At 35.5% G+C, this 17,399-nt stretch overlaps 2 protein-coding genes across 2 annotated transcripts; both read right to left on the bottom strand.

Annotated features, from left to right (window-relative positions):
* Positions 1–3,875: 3,875 nt before the first annotated feature.
* Positions 3,876–5,174, bottom strand: LOC140181349 (uncharacterized). Its single transcript, XM_072224889.1, has 2 exons — positions 4,761–5,174; positions 3,876–4,574 (listed from the first exon to the last, which is right to left on the bottom strand). Exons 1-2 carry the CDS (start codon positions 5,172–5,174, stop codon positions 3,876–3,878), a joined length of 1,113 nt encoding a protein of 370 aa, XP_072080990.1.
* Positions 5,175–14,052: 8,878 nt separating this feature from the next.
* LOC112772671 (uncharacterized) lies at positions 14,053–16,791 on the bottom strand. The gene is made up of 3 exons (XM_025817641.3): positions 16,111–16,791; positions 14,948–15,065; positions 14,053–14,850 (listed from the first exon to the last, which is right to left on the bottom strand). Exons 1-3 carry the CDS (start codon positions 16,716–16,718, stop codon positions 14,629–14,631), a joined length of 948 nt encoding a protein of 315 aa, XP_025673426.1. The 5' UTR covers positions 16,719–16,791; the 3' UTR covers positions 14,053–14,628.
* Positions 16,792–17,399: the final 608 nt, after the last annotated feature.

Genomic DNA, 17,399 nt, shown 5'->3' with positions numbered 1-17,399 from the left:
TTCTATTTCAATCTCACATTGAGATCTCTTTCTGTTTATTTTGCCTGCATAATTCAAGGAATTGTGGTTTGGAATTAAAATCTCTCTACTGTTTTCATCTTTACTTCTTCTGCAATTTGTTCTTCTACTTTTTTTGCACTTGTTCTTGGTTGGATCAAGGAAGGACTTGAGATCTAGACTTGTTTTCTAGTCTCTTTGATTCCCTAAGATCCTCAATTTTATTTTACAATTGAGTTGAGTTTTCTTGCTGTTTTGGATTTTTCAAGCAACTTCCCTTTTCTGTTTAGATCTATTGCAAGCTATTGCATCTTCTATTTCTCTGTTTGATTGCTATTTACATTTTCTTGTTGAAGTTTTAATTTCCAACACCAAATTCCTTTTACCTTTTCTATAACTAGATTCCTCTACATTTTACATTTGTGTTGACTGTGAGCTTGATTTACATTTTCTGCAAATTTACATTTCCTGCACTTACTCTAAGTTACTGGTTTACTGCTTCTCTTTAATTTCCAGCACCCCAGCCCCTTTACTTTTCATGCAATTTACATTTCTTTTCATTTAAGTTTCTGCAATTTACTTTTCTTGTTCTTTAAGTTTCTGCACATTTACTTTCTGTAACTTTAAATTTCCTGTCATTTAAAATTCTGTTGGTCACTTTTCACCTCAAATCATCAATGTTAGCTTGACTAAACTAATCACCCACTAAAGTTGCTTGATCCATCAATCCCTGTGGGATCGACCTCACTCTAAGTGAGTTTTACTACTTGATGCGACCCGGTACACTTGCCGGTTAGATTTATGTGTTTGGAAATTTGTTTTTCTACAAAAATCCCATCAAAGTACACAAAAGCCAAAAGTCATAAACCCCATCCTTGCCGGTGGAAATATTATTGCGGTCATGCTCAAGACAAGCAGAATATATATGATGAATAGCCGATGCATCAGGCTGGTAAGAGGTTACGTATGGGCGAAAACAAAAACTTTTCTCCAAGTCAATAACATCCTCCAAAGATTTCGAAGGATGATCTGAACCCCAAATCCAAGCACGAGGACTTGCCTTCTTATCTGGAAGAATTGTAGGGGGTTTACGGGTGGAAGCAAACAGAGAGAACCGCTAAAAAAAAGAGTTGAAGAAATATTTCGTCAATGAAAGACAAAACTGGAAAGCGACCATGAGCAATCTTGAGTTGCTGGAAAAATTGATCAAGCCGCATATATAAGCTGCCGAGATACATAGGAGCCAATGGTAAACGTTCTCCTCTAGCAATCAAGCAGGCTAAAAGAAACACCCCATGGCTCATACACTCATTCGCCGGTCCCAAAAATACATATTTACTTAACTAATAAGCAACAAAAGCAGCTTCCCTAAGATCTGAAGAAACAGCAGGAGCAGGGACAAACTCACCATTGAGGAAATCACCAAAGAAATAACGAGACCAATTAGAGTAAGAATACTTAACAGTAATCTTCTTCTTCTTGGAATCTTACTTGTCGCCAACCACCTCTTTTCCTCTCGAGGACCGACGAGTCTTCGGATGCTCATCCTTGGAGGTAGATTTCTTAGCATGCCTACTCTTGGACAACTCTTTTGCATATCGACCAGCATCACTTAAACTCATTTGAAGATGTCGTGCAAGCTTAAGCAGATCAGAATCTGGGCGAAGAAGAGTGAGATCCACACTACTAAACACCGGCAGTTGAAGAAGAACCACAACATCTTTCAAAGTGGGTGAAAACTCACCCCAAGAAGTCATAAAAGTATGAGTCTGAGAACACCACCTCTGCCAAAGTAAACTCATATCATATCCATTTCGCTGAACACCCAAGCCTGCCAAGAAGAAATCAATTAGTGCTTCTTCAACATATAGCAACAAGGTAAAGAAATTATAAGAATCAATTATGAGGATAGATGGTAGAGAACAACCAACCTGCAGATGTGCGAATAGCCTCGGCAACACCAGCTAATTCTAATCTCCTCACAAAACTACCACCCTCCTCAAACAATACTGTGAACACCCACTTTTGCCAAACCTTATTTATGTGAGTAGCTGCCTCAGATTTAAAAGACGTCCATGGAAATTCTTGGCGCTTCAACCGAGAACAAAGTAGAGCAGGACCCACTTGATATGAAGGCTTCTCAACAAATTCACCCAAAACTCTACAATCTGAAGAATCAAAGGCGGGTTTCATAGTTTTATCCATACCTAATAACAAGCCCGAAGAAGGAGGGTCCAAAAAAGGTTTCTTCATCAGAGGAGGATCCACAAAAGTAGCCCTCTTATTTGATGGTTTAACCCAAGGTTGGGGGATAGATACAAAAAATCCCATTGCATATTTTTCAGGAACATCGTCCATATCATTCACAGAAGAGTCAGTACCTAAACTATTACTAGAGTCCTCTGGGTCACTATCCATTATCTCAGCAAGTTTCACACGAGGCATGACAACAAAAAAGAAGCAATTCCTAAAAAAAGGGGGGGAAGAAGGAGAACAGCAACAACAAAATAGAGTAAACATCAATATCACGCAAATACCAACGACAAAAATGTTCAAAATATAAAGGAGAATATTGTAGAACACTCAAGAAATTCTAAAAAAGCCAAAGAGCATCGCATGTCAAGAAAACAACCAAGGAGTTCTCAAATGAAACAAAAAAGCAAAGGTATGAAAATCATTCATCATATTCTTTACTCGATAAGGCCACTAACTCTTCATATCCTCACAATATCATATTTCATTTGGTGACATATATGAAAATATTGCAAGACATTATACGTTTATAGCTTTGAAAGAATATAAATATGGAACACTAATAATTTGTTCTAATTGAAAAAGTTTATAAACAAATTACTTATGACTATACTATACAAAAAAAATTAATTAAATTATTTTTATTCTTAAATATCTATTTTATAGTTGCAGATGAATATTGCTCATGATGTTTAACTCAATTTCTTTTATTTTGTGATGCCATTGGAAATATATACAAATGAGAACATGTACAAATGAGGATATAACATCCAAGTTGTAAGGTGAAAGATCTTTATCAGAGAATCCCTATAGCTAATTCCAAAATTAGCAACTCAATATACATGGGAGCTGAGAGGGGTTACATGAGAACAAAGGCAAAGAACATAATAATAAGGGTTCAGAGTAACAAAGAGTACAGAATGATCATCAGAGTTCAGACACGAGTTCAAAGTAACAAAAGTTTAGAACAATACGAAAAAAAAATGTCAAATATACAATAGTAAATATTCAAGTGCCAGAATCTCATCTAAGAAAATAGGAGTACGCATTATATGACAAAAAAGGGAGCAAGACCGAAGACAAAAGCAAGAAAAGATGAAAAAGAGTCTTACCAAATAAGAAGACAAAGTGAGAAGACAGAGCAATGTTGAATATGGGAGTGTCCTTTGTCCTAAGAAAAACTCCCAATTATTGAAGAAGACCCCTATCCTCCCAGGTGTTCTCCCCTTCTTATGTGTCTCTCCAAATCCAGGTATTCAAATTTAAAACGCGTCCAATTAAAAGGGTAAGAGTTTCTCCCCTTCTTATTTCCTTATCTATTAAATTATTATATTAAATCAAATCATCCCTCTTTTTTTTTAGGCAAAGAAAAGGAAGGTACCCATAACTTTCTTGCCCTATTTATGCTCGACTCTTTTTAGGAGCTTGGAGGGTGGGGCACTTCACTTTTCAGAAATATTTTGTACTGCAAATTTCTTAAGATGCATCATTCATAACTTTTGAGTGTATGATTGCTAATGCATTTTTTTGTGCATTGCAGGAAGCTTGCAGAATAATATAACATAAACATTGGCTCTTGATAAAGAAGCATTTTGGAATTGAAATTCTAACTACTAAAGCTGAAATTAAGCATAGTAATTCTTGACATACTTGAAATTGATGGGGCCAGTGGTTGTTCCATGATCTGGGTCCAGCAGGATACAGTGTCCATTGGGGTGTACTTCAGAAACAATGTAAGGACCCTCCCATTTAGGATCAACATCTGGCAGGAGAAAATCATCCTTAGGGCAAGCTTTGTTTAGATCTCTAAAATCCACGCAACACCGGATCTGCCCATTCTTCTTTTTCACTGGCACTATGTTGGCTAACCAAGAGGGGTGTTGTATTGGTTTGACAAACTTGGCTACGAGTAACTTTTCGATTTCTTTCTTTACTTGAGCTTCTATTTCATTGGAGAATTTTCTAGGAGCTTGCTTGACAGGAGTTGCTCCTTTCCTCACGGCTAAATTGTGGGTTATCAGGTTTGGATCTAACCCCGGCATTTCATCATAGTTCCAAGCGAACACATCTCTGAACTCTGTTAATAATGCTATCAAATTCCTTTTCTCCTTCTCCCCTAAAGTTTTGCACATGAACAAAGGCCTCGGGTGTTCTTCAGTCCCTAAATTAATCTCTTCCAACTCTTTCTCCTTCTGCTTTGCTTCATCTTGGAGTTGGAAAGGGGCATTTTCTATGCTGCTTTGCAGATGTTCTTTTTCTTGTACACTTAGGATGTCGGGGCTAGGAGAGTTCTGGTAATTTTCCTCCGCTGGACCCCCGAGTTCCTATAGGATACACCACCGATATCCTCCACCTGGGAGAATTTTCTTACGAAGCCCTAGGTCTTCGATTGCTGTTGCTTATTTTTTGGTGTTTTCTTTTGGTACTTCCTCCATCAGGGTGTCCTTCCGTATTGCTTTTTATCTGGGTGTTCCGATGGCGCATTCCTGCACATGCCTTATTTTGTTGACCCCTGGTAACGCAAGCTCTTCATAGAAACTCGCATCCACTAAATGTGCTTCTCCCGCATCAAAGAGTGTTACAGTGGCTGAGATGCTAATATCCTTCCCTCTCCAGCTAGGCTTTATGCATTGATGCCAACTTGAAGGAACGCACCGATGTAAATGAATCCATGAACGTCCCAGTAGGATGTGGTAGCTAGAGCTTCCATCCACCACATGAAACTTATTATTGGTCTTTATGGGGCCAACCTCCAAGACAGCATTAACACACCCTCTAGATTTCACACCCACTCCATTAAAAGTATTGAGCCCTACTTGAGTAGGCCTTATCTGATCAGCAGAACCTCCCATTTCTAGAAATATATGAGTGGGTATGATGTTTACCCCTGATCCAGCATCCACCAAGGCCCTTCTGACATTCATGCCTTCTACCACTGCTTCCACGTACAATGATTTATTATGGTAGAACTCCCCATTAAATGAGTCAGGGTCCCGAAACACCAGGGCGTTTGCATGGGCCTTTGCTAATCTTGTGAGCTGAGCGTTGATGCCCCCCAAAACTTTTTTCATGCTTCTGAATGACTCCTATTAGAGCTCTGGCCACCTCTTTCTGAATGTGGGGTTCCAAGCCAAGTTGGTTGAACATGATTCTACAACTTCGAGACTTCAAAAGACCTCTTGTCAATGTGTCTTCATCCAAGGACTCCTCCATAGTAACCATCTCTTCTGCTTCATCTACGATCTCTGTCAGCATTACCTCTCCTTCAACGCCTATCATTCCAACATCATGTTGAGGAAAAGGAGTGCTTTTTACACCTTCTTGGTTTTGTTCCCCATTTAGGAGTATCTTCCCTTCCTTCACTTGCCTATGAAACATCGTCCTCACCACATAACAATCAATCAACCCATGGCCCTTATTGCGGTGCACCATGCAATATCTTGGATCTCTCAAGTCTTCAGATGTTGGTGGCTCTCTATCTGTTCTGGGTTTAATGTTCCATCCTCAAACCATCCATTTACGACAACCATGGCCCGAGCTCTGGAGAGAGGTAGTGGGGGTGGAGGACTGTTTTTCTTAAAACCCTTAGAATAGGAACTCCTTCTGCCCTTGCCATCAGCGGCACACACTTCCAGAGGAGAAACTTCTTTATATCTCCTTCCATTGCACTTCATTGCCTCTGTTATGTCAGATGATCTCTTTAAGAGCTCAGAGAAAGTGTTTATGTTGCTCATAGAAAGATAAATTTGGAATCCATCTTCCACATTTCTAATATACTCGTACACCAATTATGGCTCTGGGAGAGTGTCTATACAAAGTAAGGCTTGATCTCTGTACCTCTTGACGAACGCCACCAATCCTTCTTCTTGTCTCTATTTCACTCTCCCCAGGTCCATGATGTGCATGGAGGGTTCCTCTTCCAGGAACTTGTTGCAGAACTCCGTTACTAATTGCTCCCAGATGTTGATGCTACTGGCTTTCAACTTGCAATACCACGTGAATGCCCTTCCTGTCAGTGATTTTGAGAACTCCTTGATCTTGAGCTCCTGGTGGTTCCTGAACACCCCAAGATCGTCCAAGAATGACAGGATGTATTCTTTGGCACTTCCAGTACCATCAAATTTACGAAAGGTAGGTGGTTGGTACCCCTTAGGGTAGGTTTTGCCAAAATATGATGCCCGAATGGTGGACTTATCTCCCAAGTGGGCTCACTTGCTTCTCCTTTGCCCTTTAGAATATGTGCCAACTCCTTACGAGTGACTGGGGTGTTCTCGTCTTCCTCCATATTCTCCTGGTTCGTGAATGGAGGCGGTGAGGGGGTTCTATACCTCGTTTGATCTCTAGCCATCATTTCTGTGATCAAAGCTTGCATCTTTTTTTGGTTGTCTATCATATAGTTGTACACATGAGCAGAAATGGTTACATGAGTGTGCATGCCAGTGGTACCTCCAGCATGGGGTGTGAAGAAATTTGCATGGGCATGAGCTCCTTCTCCTCCTGCACCCAGATTCTGCTGCTCCATGTGTTCCTCTTCTTGGTTGTGCCCGTCCTCGTCTTGAGGTGATCCCAAGCTGAGGTTGAGATCCCGATGAGTTATTGAGCGTTGCTTAGGTGGTCGATTCTGCCCAGGATGAGTATTGCTAGATTCAGCCATCACGTCAAAGTGTTCCTCCCCAGTGGAGTCGCCAAATGATTCGGGTGATTTCGTGAAAAATAGATTAAGTGAAAAATAATAGTTAAGATGAGAGATTAGGGGTGAGTAAACTTGTGAGGAAGACACTTCTATTAATGGCAAATAAGCAATACAAAAACTAATAGTGAGGAAGAGAGGTGGAGAACAAGTGTTGAGACCTCCACTAATGTCACAAGAGGATGAATGAGCTTTGTTTAAAGTGGACATGAATGATTTACAGAGAAGAGAAGCTCTCAGAAGAGGATGAAGGTGAAGGTGAAAGTAAAGGATGAAAAGGGTTTCAAGGTCTGTGAAGAAGAAGAAGATCAAGGTGAAAGTGAAAAGTGAGAGTGAAGGATGAAGGTGAAGGTGAAAAGTGAAGTCTGGTTGAAGGTGAGGGTGAAAGTTGAAGTCTGGTTGAAGGTGAGGGTGAAAGTTGAAGTGCTTTACAGAGGTGGCTTGAGGTCCTTTTTATAGTGTAAAACCATGATGAAGAGGACACCCCTTGGCCAATGGTTTTAGTCTGACATTTGGTTCACTGCTCTTTCGAAAATATCTTTAGGTACCCCTGTCACCTCAAGTCTTGTCAACTGAAAAGGTAGGAAGTTGATTCCCACACGTTAAACTAAAACTCTTGACATGTGACATTAGTGAAGGGACATCTAGTTTGGTTTTCTTTCAACTAGATGACACCTTTACACTCCAAATCCAACCAATCTACTTCCACCAATATAGTTCTCACTGAAGAGAAATTCAACTCCTCAAGATGTTCTTTTGGGTTCCATCCTTTTAGCCCAATACCTTTAGGAGGAACTTAACTCTTTTTTGACCATGTTTGTAGGTCATTATAAAAATAATTATGTATAAAAAAGGTTTATATTTTTAGTACACAATCAAGACTTTAAACTAATACATAATATTTTGTGTTATTCATATGTGACTTACATATTTGATGTTATTAGTATTGATTCATACTTATGCTTTAATTTTAGAATTTGATAAGTATTTATTATATTTTTCTAAGTGAATTTTATCACATGAAATAATTGTTGGAGATTTGGAGCTTCTCCCATACTAATATTCAAGAAGATAATACGTTTTGTCTTGAACTAGTGTTTTCTGACTAATATTGTGTAATAGTAATTATAAATTAATCCATTTATTTTTAATAAAAATAATTGTGAAACTAGAAAAGAGATATAAAGATGCATAAAATTATAATTAAAGGCCCGATTTTCACTTAGTTTTTATCCGATATAATTGTAGCTCGAATGTATATAGATTACATCAGGTCTATGGTCTAAAAATAGGCTCGATATATATTTAAAGCTGGATCTGAATTAGAATAAATGTGATTTCACCCGATCCATGTACACCTCCATTCAATACTATTTTTATTTGTTGGGAAATTATTTAATTTCTTAATTTGTTTGTGGGTAATACATATATTAATTACAATCACAAATTATGTTATTTCAAATTAAATAACTTATATAACGGTGATCTCATTTATTGTTATAAATGCTAAATTGAATAAGTCATTACTTTTGATTTGTAATTAAATGAGAATAAAATCAGATACTATCTTTATTTGGGCTTTAGATATTATTTTATTTGGACTTTAAGATTTAATGAGTATCATACTCAAATATAAATAGTGACTTTAGGGTTTTGGTTCCCAAAATACCAAAACCGCCTCTATCGCTTTTTTTTCCATCAAAGGAGTTACAATTCAGTCCTATCAGGAATACAGAAGGTTTTAGTTGAGAAAGATTGAGACATCTCTTCGATTAATTTTATGGGTACAGGTATGCTATCGTACTATGATATATAATTTTTTATGATTCAATATGAATGAATCAGGATTAATAAAAAAATAATTTGTTCTAACATTTTTTTTCTTTAAAAAATTTTTGTAAATAAATTTATTAATAGTGTGTGAAAATTTTAAAAATAAAACTCCCACAAAATTAATTTTTATTACTAAAATAAAAAAGTTGAGAATCAAATTTATTTTTTTTTTGTGAAAATAAACAAAGATTGAGTTAAATTTTACTAAAAAAAATTAATGTTTAGGCGGTCCCTAAAAATTAAGGACAATATGCAAAGTAAAATTTACAATTTAGCTCGTATTATGCTTTTAATAATACGACGTGTTACTTAATATTTTTTTTTTGGTGACTGTGTTACTTAATATTTAATAGTTAACTGTAGTACTCAATAATTAATCTAAATCACTAATAAAATATTTATTAATTAATAAAATGTTTAACTTGAATAATATTTTTTTTTCTTTTGTTTCGTATAATTTTTTTAGTAGTTTGAACATTAACCTATATACAAGGAGAAAATAGGGTAGGGTCATCCAAAATTATATTTATTTTTGTAAATAAGAGAGATACTAGCATATTTATGATTATGAAGTGGAATACTTGATTTTTTTTTTTTTTTTTTGGGCTAGGAATTGTAAATGTTTTCTCACTTGTTGCGATCTTGCAAAGATTATCATATGAACACCTGTCTTAACAAAACAAAAACAAAAAAAAAAAGGGAGGGGAGAAACCGGACCTTCTTGTGTCAGGTAGTTTTTATCGCTGAGTCTTAATCTGGAAGCTTTGAACTATGTAGTAAATTTTTCTACGAAATTAGGAAAGATGAAGTAGAATATAATAAATTTTTTTATGTTTGTTTGTTTGGATGGAAAATAATTAAGAATTTTAAACAAGCATAAAAGTATGAATAAATAACTAAAGAATGTATTGACAAGACAAAAAATAACACGATGAAGTATTCCACCAGCTAACTATAAGTGATGCCAAAAAGTAAATAATAACGTAAATTGGGAAATAAATAACGTGTTTAATAATTTTAATAAAATTACCCTATTTAAATAAGGATTGTTTAGAAAAATACATATAAGAATATTATAAGCAAATATATAATACAAGTGTCAACAAATCCACCCTATTTAATGAATTTTTTGTATCATCCAAAAAAAAATGCAGTAGAAGAAAAAAACGCTCTAGTTAGTGTCAAATTATTGAAGTAGAAGTTAGAAGCCAAGCTTTGTTTGGTAGGGTTGGGAGTTGATGGTTAAAAAGCAAAAAAGGTTGCATTATTTCAAAGCACGCTTATTTGACCTGAAAAGCCAAAACTGATGTTAAAATGCCATGAGCCTTTGTGATGGTGATAGATGTGAACATGGATAATTCGACAATCCTGGTAACAACAAGACAAAGAAAAGGCTGAAACTATGCCAGGGGTATTCTAGTAATTTCCACTTGGCTCTTTCGGGCATAGAATCGTTAAAGAAATACCCATTTCAAAAAGTGTGCTCTACAGCTATAGCGTCGTTTCCGTAACGGTATTCCATCTCAATCTCAGATGAGGAAAGGAGGCACGTACGTAGGTGTAGGGTTGCACGTGCTTGAGAGGGACAGTGGCGTGCACGCGACACGCGTTGCGTGGAGAAGGAAGACAGGAGCCGATGATGTTGGTGGCGGAGGGTGGTGACTTTCACGTGACCCCACGGCTTTGCATGACTCTTGTGGGTCCCACTCTACCCAATCCATTTTTATGTTTTCAGCCAATGTGCTTCGTCCAATTCTCAATCCCTTGCCACAAACGTGTGTGCCCTACTTTCTTTCTTTCTCCAACTTCGTTTCTCATTAAGAAATAAATTATTTTTTATTCTAAGTACATTGTGTTTTGTGTTTGCTTCAGCAATAATTTAATCCCGTAATTATTTTTTATTTTAACATTATTAAGATAATGTTTGGCAAATACATTCCTCGAATTAGATTAGATTAGATTAGTTGTAATAGAGGGTGACGCATTGAGAGGCAGCGCCTCCCATTGATTGTAATATCGCCACGGAGTGAGACTGGAAAGAATCAAAGCACGTGCAAAAATGTGGCAAAGACCGGTCAACGTACTACATGTATTTTGTATTGTAATAATGTACGTGAAGAAGAATAGGGAACTAATGGAATATCTGTACAATGTGTATAATGGGGTTTAGGAATGTTCAATTCAGTAGAATATCAGATGTTTATTATCTCTGGTATCCGGATGATTATTGTAGATAGTATAGATGTATTGTATTTGAGAAATTAGTAGTAATTTATTATGAATGTTTATTTTTAAACTCATATTAGGCCAAATAAATAGCTCATTGCATACATTGTATAAATACTCAATTAGCTTCCTAGCAGAATTTAATGTATATACATACTACATACTTATATGGTACATGTAATACGTAATTCATGTATATATAATAATAAAATAAAGTTCTACATCCAAGTAAAATACTTAACTAAGTCTAACAAAGTTGTTATAACAATTTTTTAAATCATGCACCTCCTCTTTCTCTATTTTCTTCTCATTCTCCTTGTCCTCCTCCTCCTCTTCCTTCTTCTTCTTCTTCTAAATTCGCGAAAATTCTTCTTCTTCCCTTCTTCTTTTTCTTTCTCAATGTTGCGTCTTCTTCTTTTTCTTTTCCTTTTTCGTTATTGCCATCACCAATAATACCAATATTTTGCTAACATCTTTATTAATTCTGATTTTTTCTGATATCATCATTAAATAATTTCTGTTTATTTCTTAACTTATTTCGGTTCATTTGTGTATTAATTAAGATTCACTTGATATTGCTGATAAATATTGACCAATTTTTTTATTCTTTAAGTAACTTTTTGACTGTTTATTCAAATCTGAATCGAATTTGGTTCATTTGTGAATTGAGTTAGGTTTACTTGATACTATTTTTAAGTATTCACCAAATCTGTTATTCCTTAAGAAATTCGGTTTATCTCTTAGTTTAATTGAGTTCATTTGCAATGAATTGAAATGTGCTCTTCTTGCTGATTGAATATTTATCACTTTTTGTTAGAATCTGAACCGAATTCGGTTCATTTGTGAATTGAGTTAGATTCTCTTGATACTACTATTAAGTATTCACTAAATCTGTTATTCTTTAAGAAATTCGGTTCATCTATTAGTTTAATTGAGTTCATTTGTATGCAGAAATGAATTGAAATATGTTTTTTCTTGTTGATTGAATGTTTATCACTTTTTTTTTCCAAATTTGAATCGAATTCGGTTGATTTGTGAATTGAGTTAGGTTCACTTGATACTACATTACTACTGTTAAGTATTCACTAAATATGAACCAAATTCGGTTCATTTCTGGATCCAAATGAACCTCCATTATAAGGAGGAAAATAAAAAATGCAGCAACAACAGCAACAATAAAAGAATAATGATTGAGAGAAAACACGCAAAGAAGAAGAAGGAGCGCGAAAAAGAAGGAGGAAGGCGAAGAAGAAGAAGGAAGAACGCGAAGAAGAAGGAATGCGAAGATAAAGAAGGAGGAAAAACGAAGAAAAAGAAGGAAGAATACGAAGACGAAGACGAAGAAGCGTTATTAAAACGCGTGTGTGTACACGCATGTGTAATGAAAGTGATTTTTGTTAAGTTTAGACCTACTTGATTGAACTTGGATATAAAAATACTTGAACGTATAGTTAGGCTGATAATAATAACAGTCAGAACTTGCCTTATTCAACATTAATTAATTGTCGCAACAATTAATAAATGCTAAATAAGGCAAATTATAACTGTTTTTGGCCGATTTTCTTTGGTTACCAAACATTTCCGATAATAATAATGTTGAACAATGAAAAAATTGAAAATACATAAATGCCTGCCTCATATAGTTTGCTTCTTTTTCCCTCCCGACAAAAAGAAACAGACAAATACCAATTTCTGCCAAATGCTAACTATGCTTCTTCCCTCACGTCATTCAATATCTTTCTGATTCTGTTGTCCTTCCTTTCCATACCCCACCGTTTATTTTTATTTTTTTCAACTTTGCCATATCATGTGCAGTTCTCCATAACTTGTGAGATGGGGACGAATTTGTTGGTCCATTCTTGTTGTGGCTACTGGCTATCGTTATTCGTTGGTACTAGGATGTGCCCATCGTTTGTTTTGTTTTTCTTTTTTATCCTATTCGTTTTTGATATTTTTAGAATTGGTTTACTCTTATTATTCCCTTTTTAAAGCTGGATATTGAGATTTGACAAAAGAATAGCATAGTTTTAACTACTTATAAACATCAATAATACAACGAAGGACATGTAATTAGGTTGTGATATTTAAATAATGTTAGATCGAAATATCTAAAGTAATTATTGAGTAAAATATCATATACAGAACCAATTTATTGAAGTAAATCTCTAGATATAATAGGATTCAATTGGTAAATGGATTTCAATTGTTAGAAACAAAAATGTGAGCTCTGGGCCATATTAAATGTGTCTAGAAAGAAATTAAATGTATCTCTCCTCTTAACATTCTGGGCCTTTATTCCAAAATGCTGATGCTAATGGATAATTTATTTCCTTTTCTCATACAAGCCCCACTAAGAACTCCCGAGAACCCAAAGAATAAGGATAACTTCCTGACAAAAAAAAACCCGGATAAATTAAACTAACTTTCCGCTACCAAGAAAAAAAAACTAACTTTCCTATTCCATGACAAGCTTAATAAAATTCATAAGACTAAAGTATATTTTGTGTTCTTCAGCTTTTCAAAAATTTTTAAAATATCTTTAAATTTTATTTTGTTTTTATTTTGTCTTTGAAGTTTTCAATTTGCATAAAATATGTCACCGACAGCTAAATTTTCAAAAAATTTAAGACCAATCTAACAATAATGCATGACAATTATGTTAGATTTGTTTGTATTAAAATTTGTTCTTTTGAAATTGTTACTGAATTGGTCCTAAACTTTTTGAAAAACTAACTGCCAAGAGTATATTTGATGTAAATCAAAAACTTTTAGAACAAAATTAAAACAAAATAAACCTTAGAGATATTTTTGAATTTTTTAACAAATTTCAAAAATAAAAAATATACTTTACCCAATTCATAACTCCCTACTATTCCCTCTCTTTCAAAATACTTGCACTTTCCTTCTTTGGTTTCATTGAAAAATTAATGTATCTAAATCAAAGAGTGAAAGCAACAATTATTTTGAAATGGAAGGAGTATTTATATAGCTCATATGACCTTCTCTAAGCCACTTTTTAGCTGAGGTTAATGTTAATTTTAGAAAATACCAAATACCAAATTTATTTTACTTAAATCTCAAGGGATATGTTTTTCAAAATATAGCAAAATCAAGTTAACTTGTTACATAGGTTATATAAGTTAAATTCAATACACAATATGAAATGACACTGTATTCAAGACTTGAGAGAAAGACAGCAAAGACCAATTAAAAAAAGTGATATGATTCCATTGTGCAACGAACTTCACCACTCATCTGAATTTCTGAATTTCTGGAGTGGTTTTCTTCTTCAGGTGGGTTGAATATTGCCTTTGAGCATCAATTGATAACAATTTAGGATCATGCAGTAAAAGCATCCATCTTCAAAGATGGTTTGGAAGTCCCAAGTATGCTCACAAGCAACCACTTGGTTAAAATGTGAAGGCTAGACTCAAAGGTTATCAAACTTGAGAATTTGCCTAAGCTCATGGAGTTTTAGTAAACTTCAATCATAAAACTCAGCTTTTACACTCAATTTGGGAACCTGAACTTGTAGGAGTTAACTCGGGAGTTTAATAAACTTGGTTGGACTAAATCATATTTCATTTTCACGAGACTCTAAATGCTTCTAAGAGATTTGTAGGAAAAAGCTAATCAGATATGGTTTGACTCAATTTCATAGCCTCCTTCAGCAATTTACGGACTGAGTTTTTCACTGTATCAGGCACTACCAGTTTAGGGTGCACCATCTCTAAATCATATGAGGTAAGTACCTTCATGACCACAACGAAGTTCAAAATCTTGGTGTCACCTTTCCACACACTTTGATTTTCAAACTTGCAAGATTCTCTCAGCGCGCATTTGCTGCAAACCTGATGGAGAATGAAACTGTAAATGACAACAGCAAGCAGGTACATGATAGATATATTAGAACACAAAGTGGAAGTATTCGGTGCACTTATGCCTTACAGTGTTTTCTGGAACCTCAAAGAATTTTCGTAGTCGTTTGCAAGGAAAGACACTTGCCCTGTCGACGGAGGGACAGCCAAACATCGCCACTTCTTTTAAAGCACTTCCTGATAGCCATCTGTGAATCAAAATTCATGTTCATTATAGAAATTAATAATTCAGAGAAAATTACAAAAGATAAACACCGGGGAAAAAATTGAAATGAAAATGTAATTTGCAACCAATCCAGTTTTAAAGGGAAATGCAAATCTAGCCACTTGCAAGCTTGCATAGGCAATATCATAGAATTAGAATCAGAAACTTGATCATTGTAAAAAGTTTCTCCACAATGTAAGATAGCTTAATGTATGGCAACCAATTCAAGGTTCTTTTCTCCTATGCAATAATTGTCTACTAAATATAAAAAAACAAATCCAGAATCCCAAAAGTAGATATTTTAGACATTCATTTCATCATGACAATCACAAATCAGTTACTATTTGTGAGTTTAAAGCATATACTTGTGTTTTGAAGTCGCCAGACCAACCACATATCAACTATCAGTAAAATCAACTAACAGGAAAGAAATATCCTTGGCATCTAACAAGACCTGAGATGGATAAACTCCTCAAATAGATTCAGTGGTACTCAACATGTCACACTTTGCATACAAGATAATCACTTAAAAAGCCCAATTCGGATTGGATAGAAGTCAAAACCCTATATTGAACATCTAACATACTTGATAAGTCACCCACTTCTTTTCAAGGTAGTATAGAAAATCTAATCACAAACTCACAGGTCTTAAAATAATGATATCATTGCTATGATTTTAGCTACCTACCATAGCATGGTAGTTTATCAACTCATTAACCTAAAAGCCTATACAATCCAAAATCATCTCTTAAGTAGAAAACAGTGCAATTTATTCATTAGTCACTCTGCTAATCAAAATTAACGACAAATACTTATCCCACTAGAGGGATTAGCTAAATTTATACTTGAACCTCTTCATGATCAACAGTCACAGTTTGACATCCTCCTATATGCATATATATTCTCGATTGAAATCAAACACATATAACAATGTGGTAACCATTAAGTAACTAATTGAGTAATTCACATTGATTCATAGTAACTAATCTTCCCATTTATAAAAACCAAACATAAAAGAGCATTCTTACTTGGCCAATTCTTGTTTGTCCCTGCCGAATCTCTGCGCCGCAAACTTTATATACCCTCTTCCAAATTCAGTATCAAACCAGCTAAGATCAAACATGTCCTTACTCTTTGCGAAATTGGCATGGTTGAAGTACCCCATTTGGAACAAAAGCTCCAGAAAAACCTCCATTTCTGGTGAAAGCTCCTTCAAGACCATTGGCTCCCTCTTCTTGTTGTTCACAATCTGGGTGTCGTGTTCAGGAGGCTGGTTGGTGAAGACAGAAAACAAGCTCCTCCTCTTGGTGTTAATGACCGGCACGTGTTTGTTAAAAGTCCCGAGTTGCTGCTGTAACTGTGTGAGGTTTCTCTTCAACTCGAAGTTGCTCTCTGATTCTGATTCTTGTTCTTGTTGGGGATGGTGGTGGTGTTTGAGGCCAACGGCTTCCATGAAGAGAGCGTGGAGGGGCTGCTTCTTCTTGTTGTTGTTGTCGTGGTGGTGGTGATGGTGGTGATTGGTGGTGGTGACAAGTCTGTGAGAGTGAGGGAAAGGTGGGGTTTTGAGGTGGCGGCGAGAGAGGAGGTTCCTCGGCAGAGCCATCGAAATGAAAGTGAAGGTGTAAAGTGTAATCATACAAGTATAGTTTAGTTTTGGTTGAAGAAGCGGTTACAGTCCTGGACCTTTGGAAGAATCTGTCATTAATCATTATATTAGGATTGACTACCAATCCGTATTAAAAAGATGAGGGCGGCTACAATTCTTTTTGACTTACAAGTTTTACAAGTTACTACATATACGGCTCTTTTATTGCGTTATTCAGTTTCCAAAGCGCTACACTCACCGTGTATTATGAACGACTCCTCTTCTTCTTCTTCTTCCTTCCTTTTCCTCCTCTTCTTCTTCCTCTTCCTCTTCCTCTTTCTCTATGTATTTCTTCGTTATTCTCTTTGCCTTTGCATTAGTTGTTTTACTTGCGTTTATTACTAGTATTCTTGCTTCGTTTTTTTTTTTATTTTCATGGTTTCTGAAATCAAACTTTGAAATCGTTTTGAAGATAATGGAACTTCAGAAATACACCCAAACGATTACAGAAATACACCCAAAAGATTACAGAAATACACCCAAACGGTTACAGGAATTCACTCAAATGATTATAGAAATACACCCAAAGGATTACAGAAATACACCAAAAAGATTACAAAACTACACCCAAAGAATTTAAGAAATGCACCCAAAATTCGCTGAAGTACACTTTATGCATAATTCAGAACTCTTTCTCTTTCTCCTCCTCATCTCATCTTCTGCTGCTTCTTC

Source organism: Arachis hypogaea, chromosome 18 (genome assembly GCF_003086295.3).
Source record: "Arachis hypogaea cultivar Tifrunner chromosome 18, arahy.Tifrunner.gnm2.J5K5, whole genome shotgun sequence".
In the NCBI taxonomy this organism is placed as follows: Eukaryota; Viridiplantae; Streptophyta; class Magnoliopsida; order Fabales; family Fabaceae; genus Arachis; species Arachis hypogaea.
This window is presented reverse-complemented; position numbering and strand designations above follow the sequence as displayed.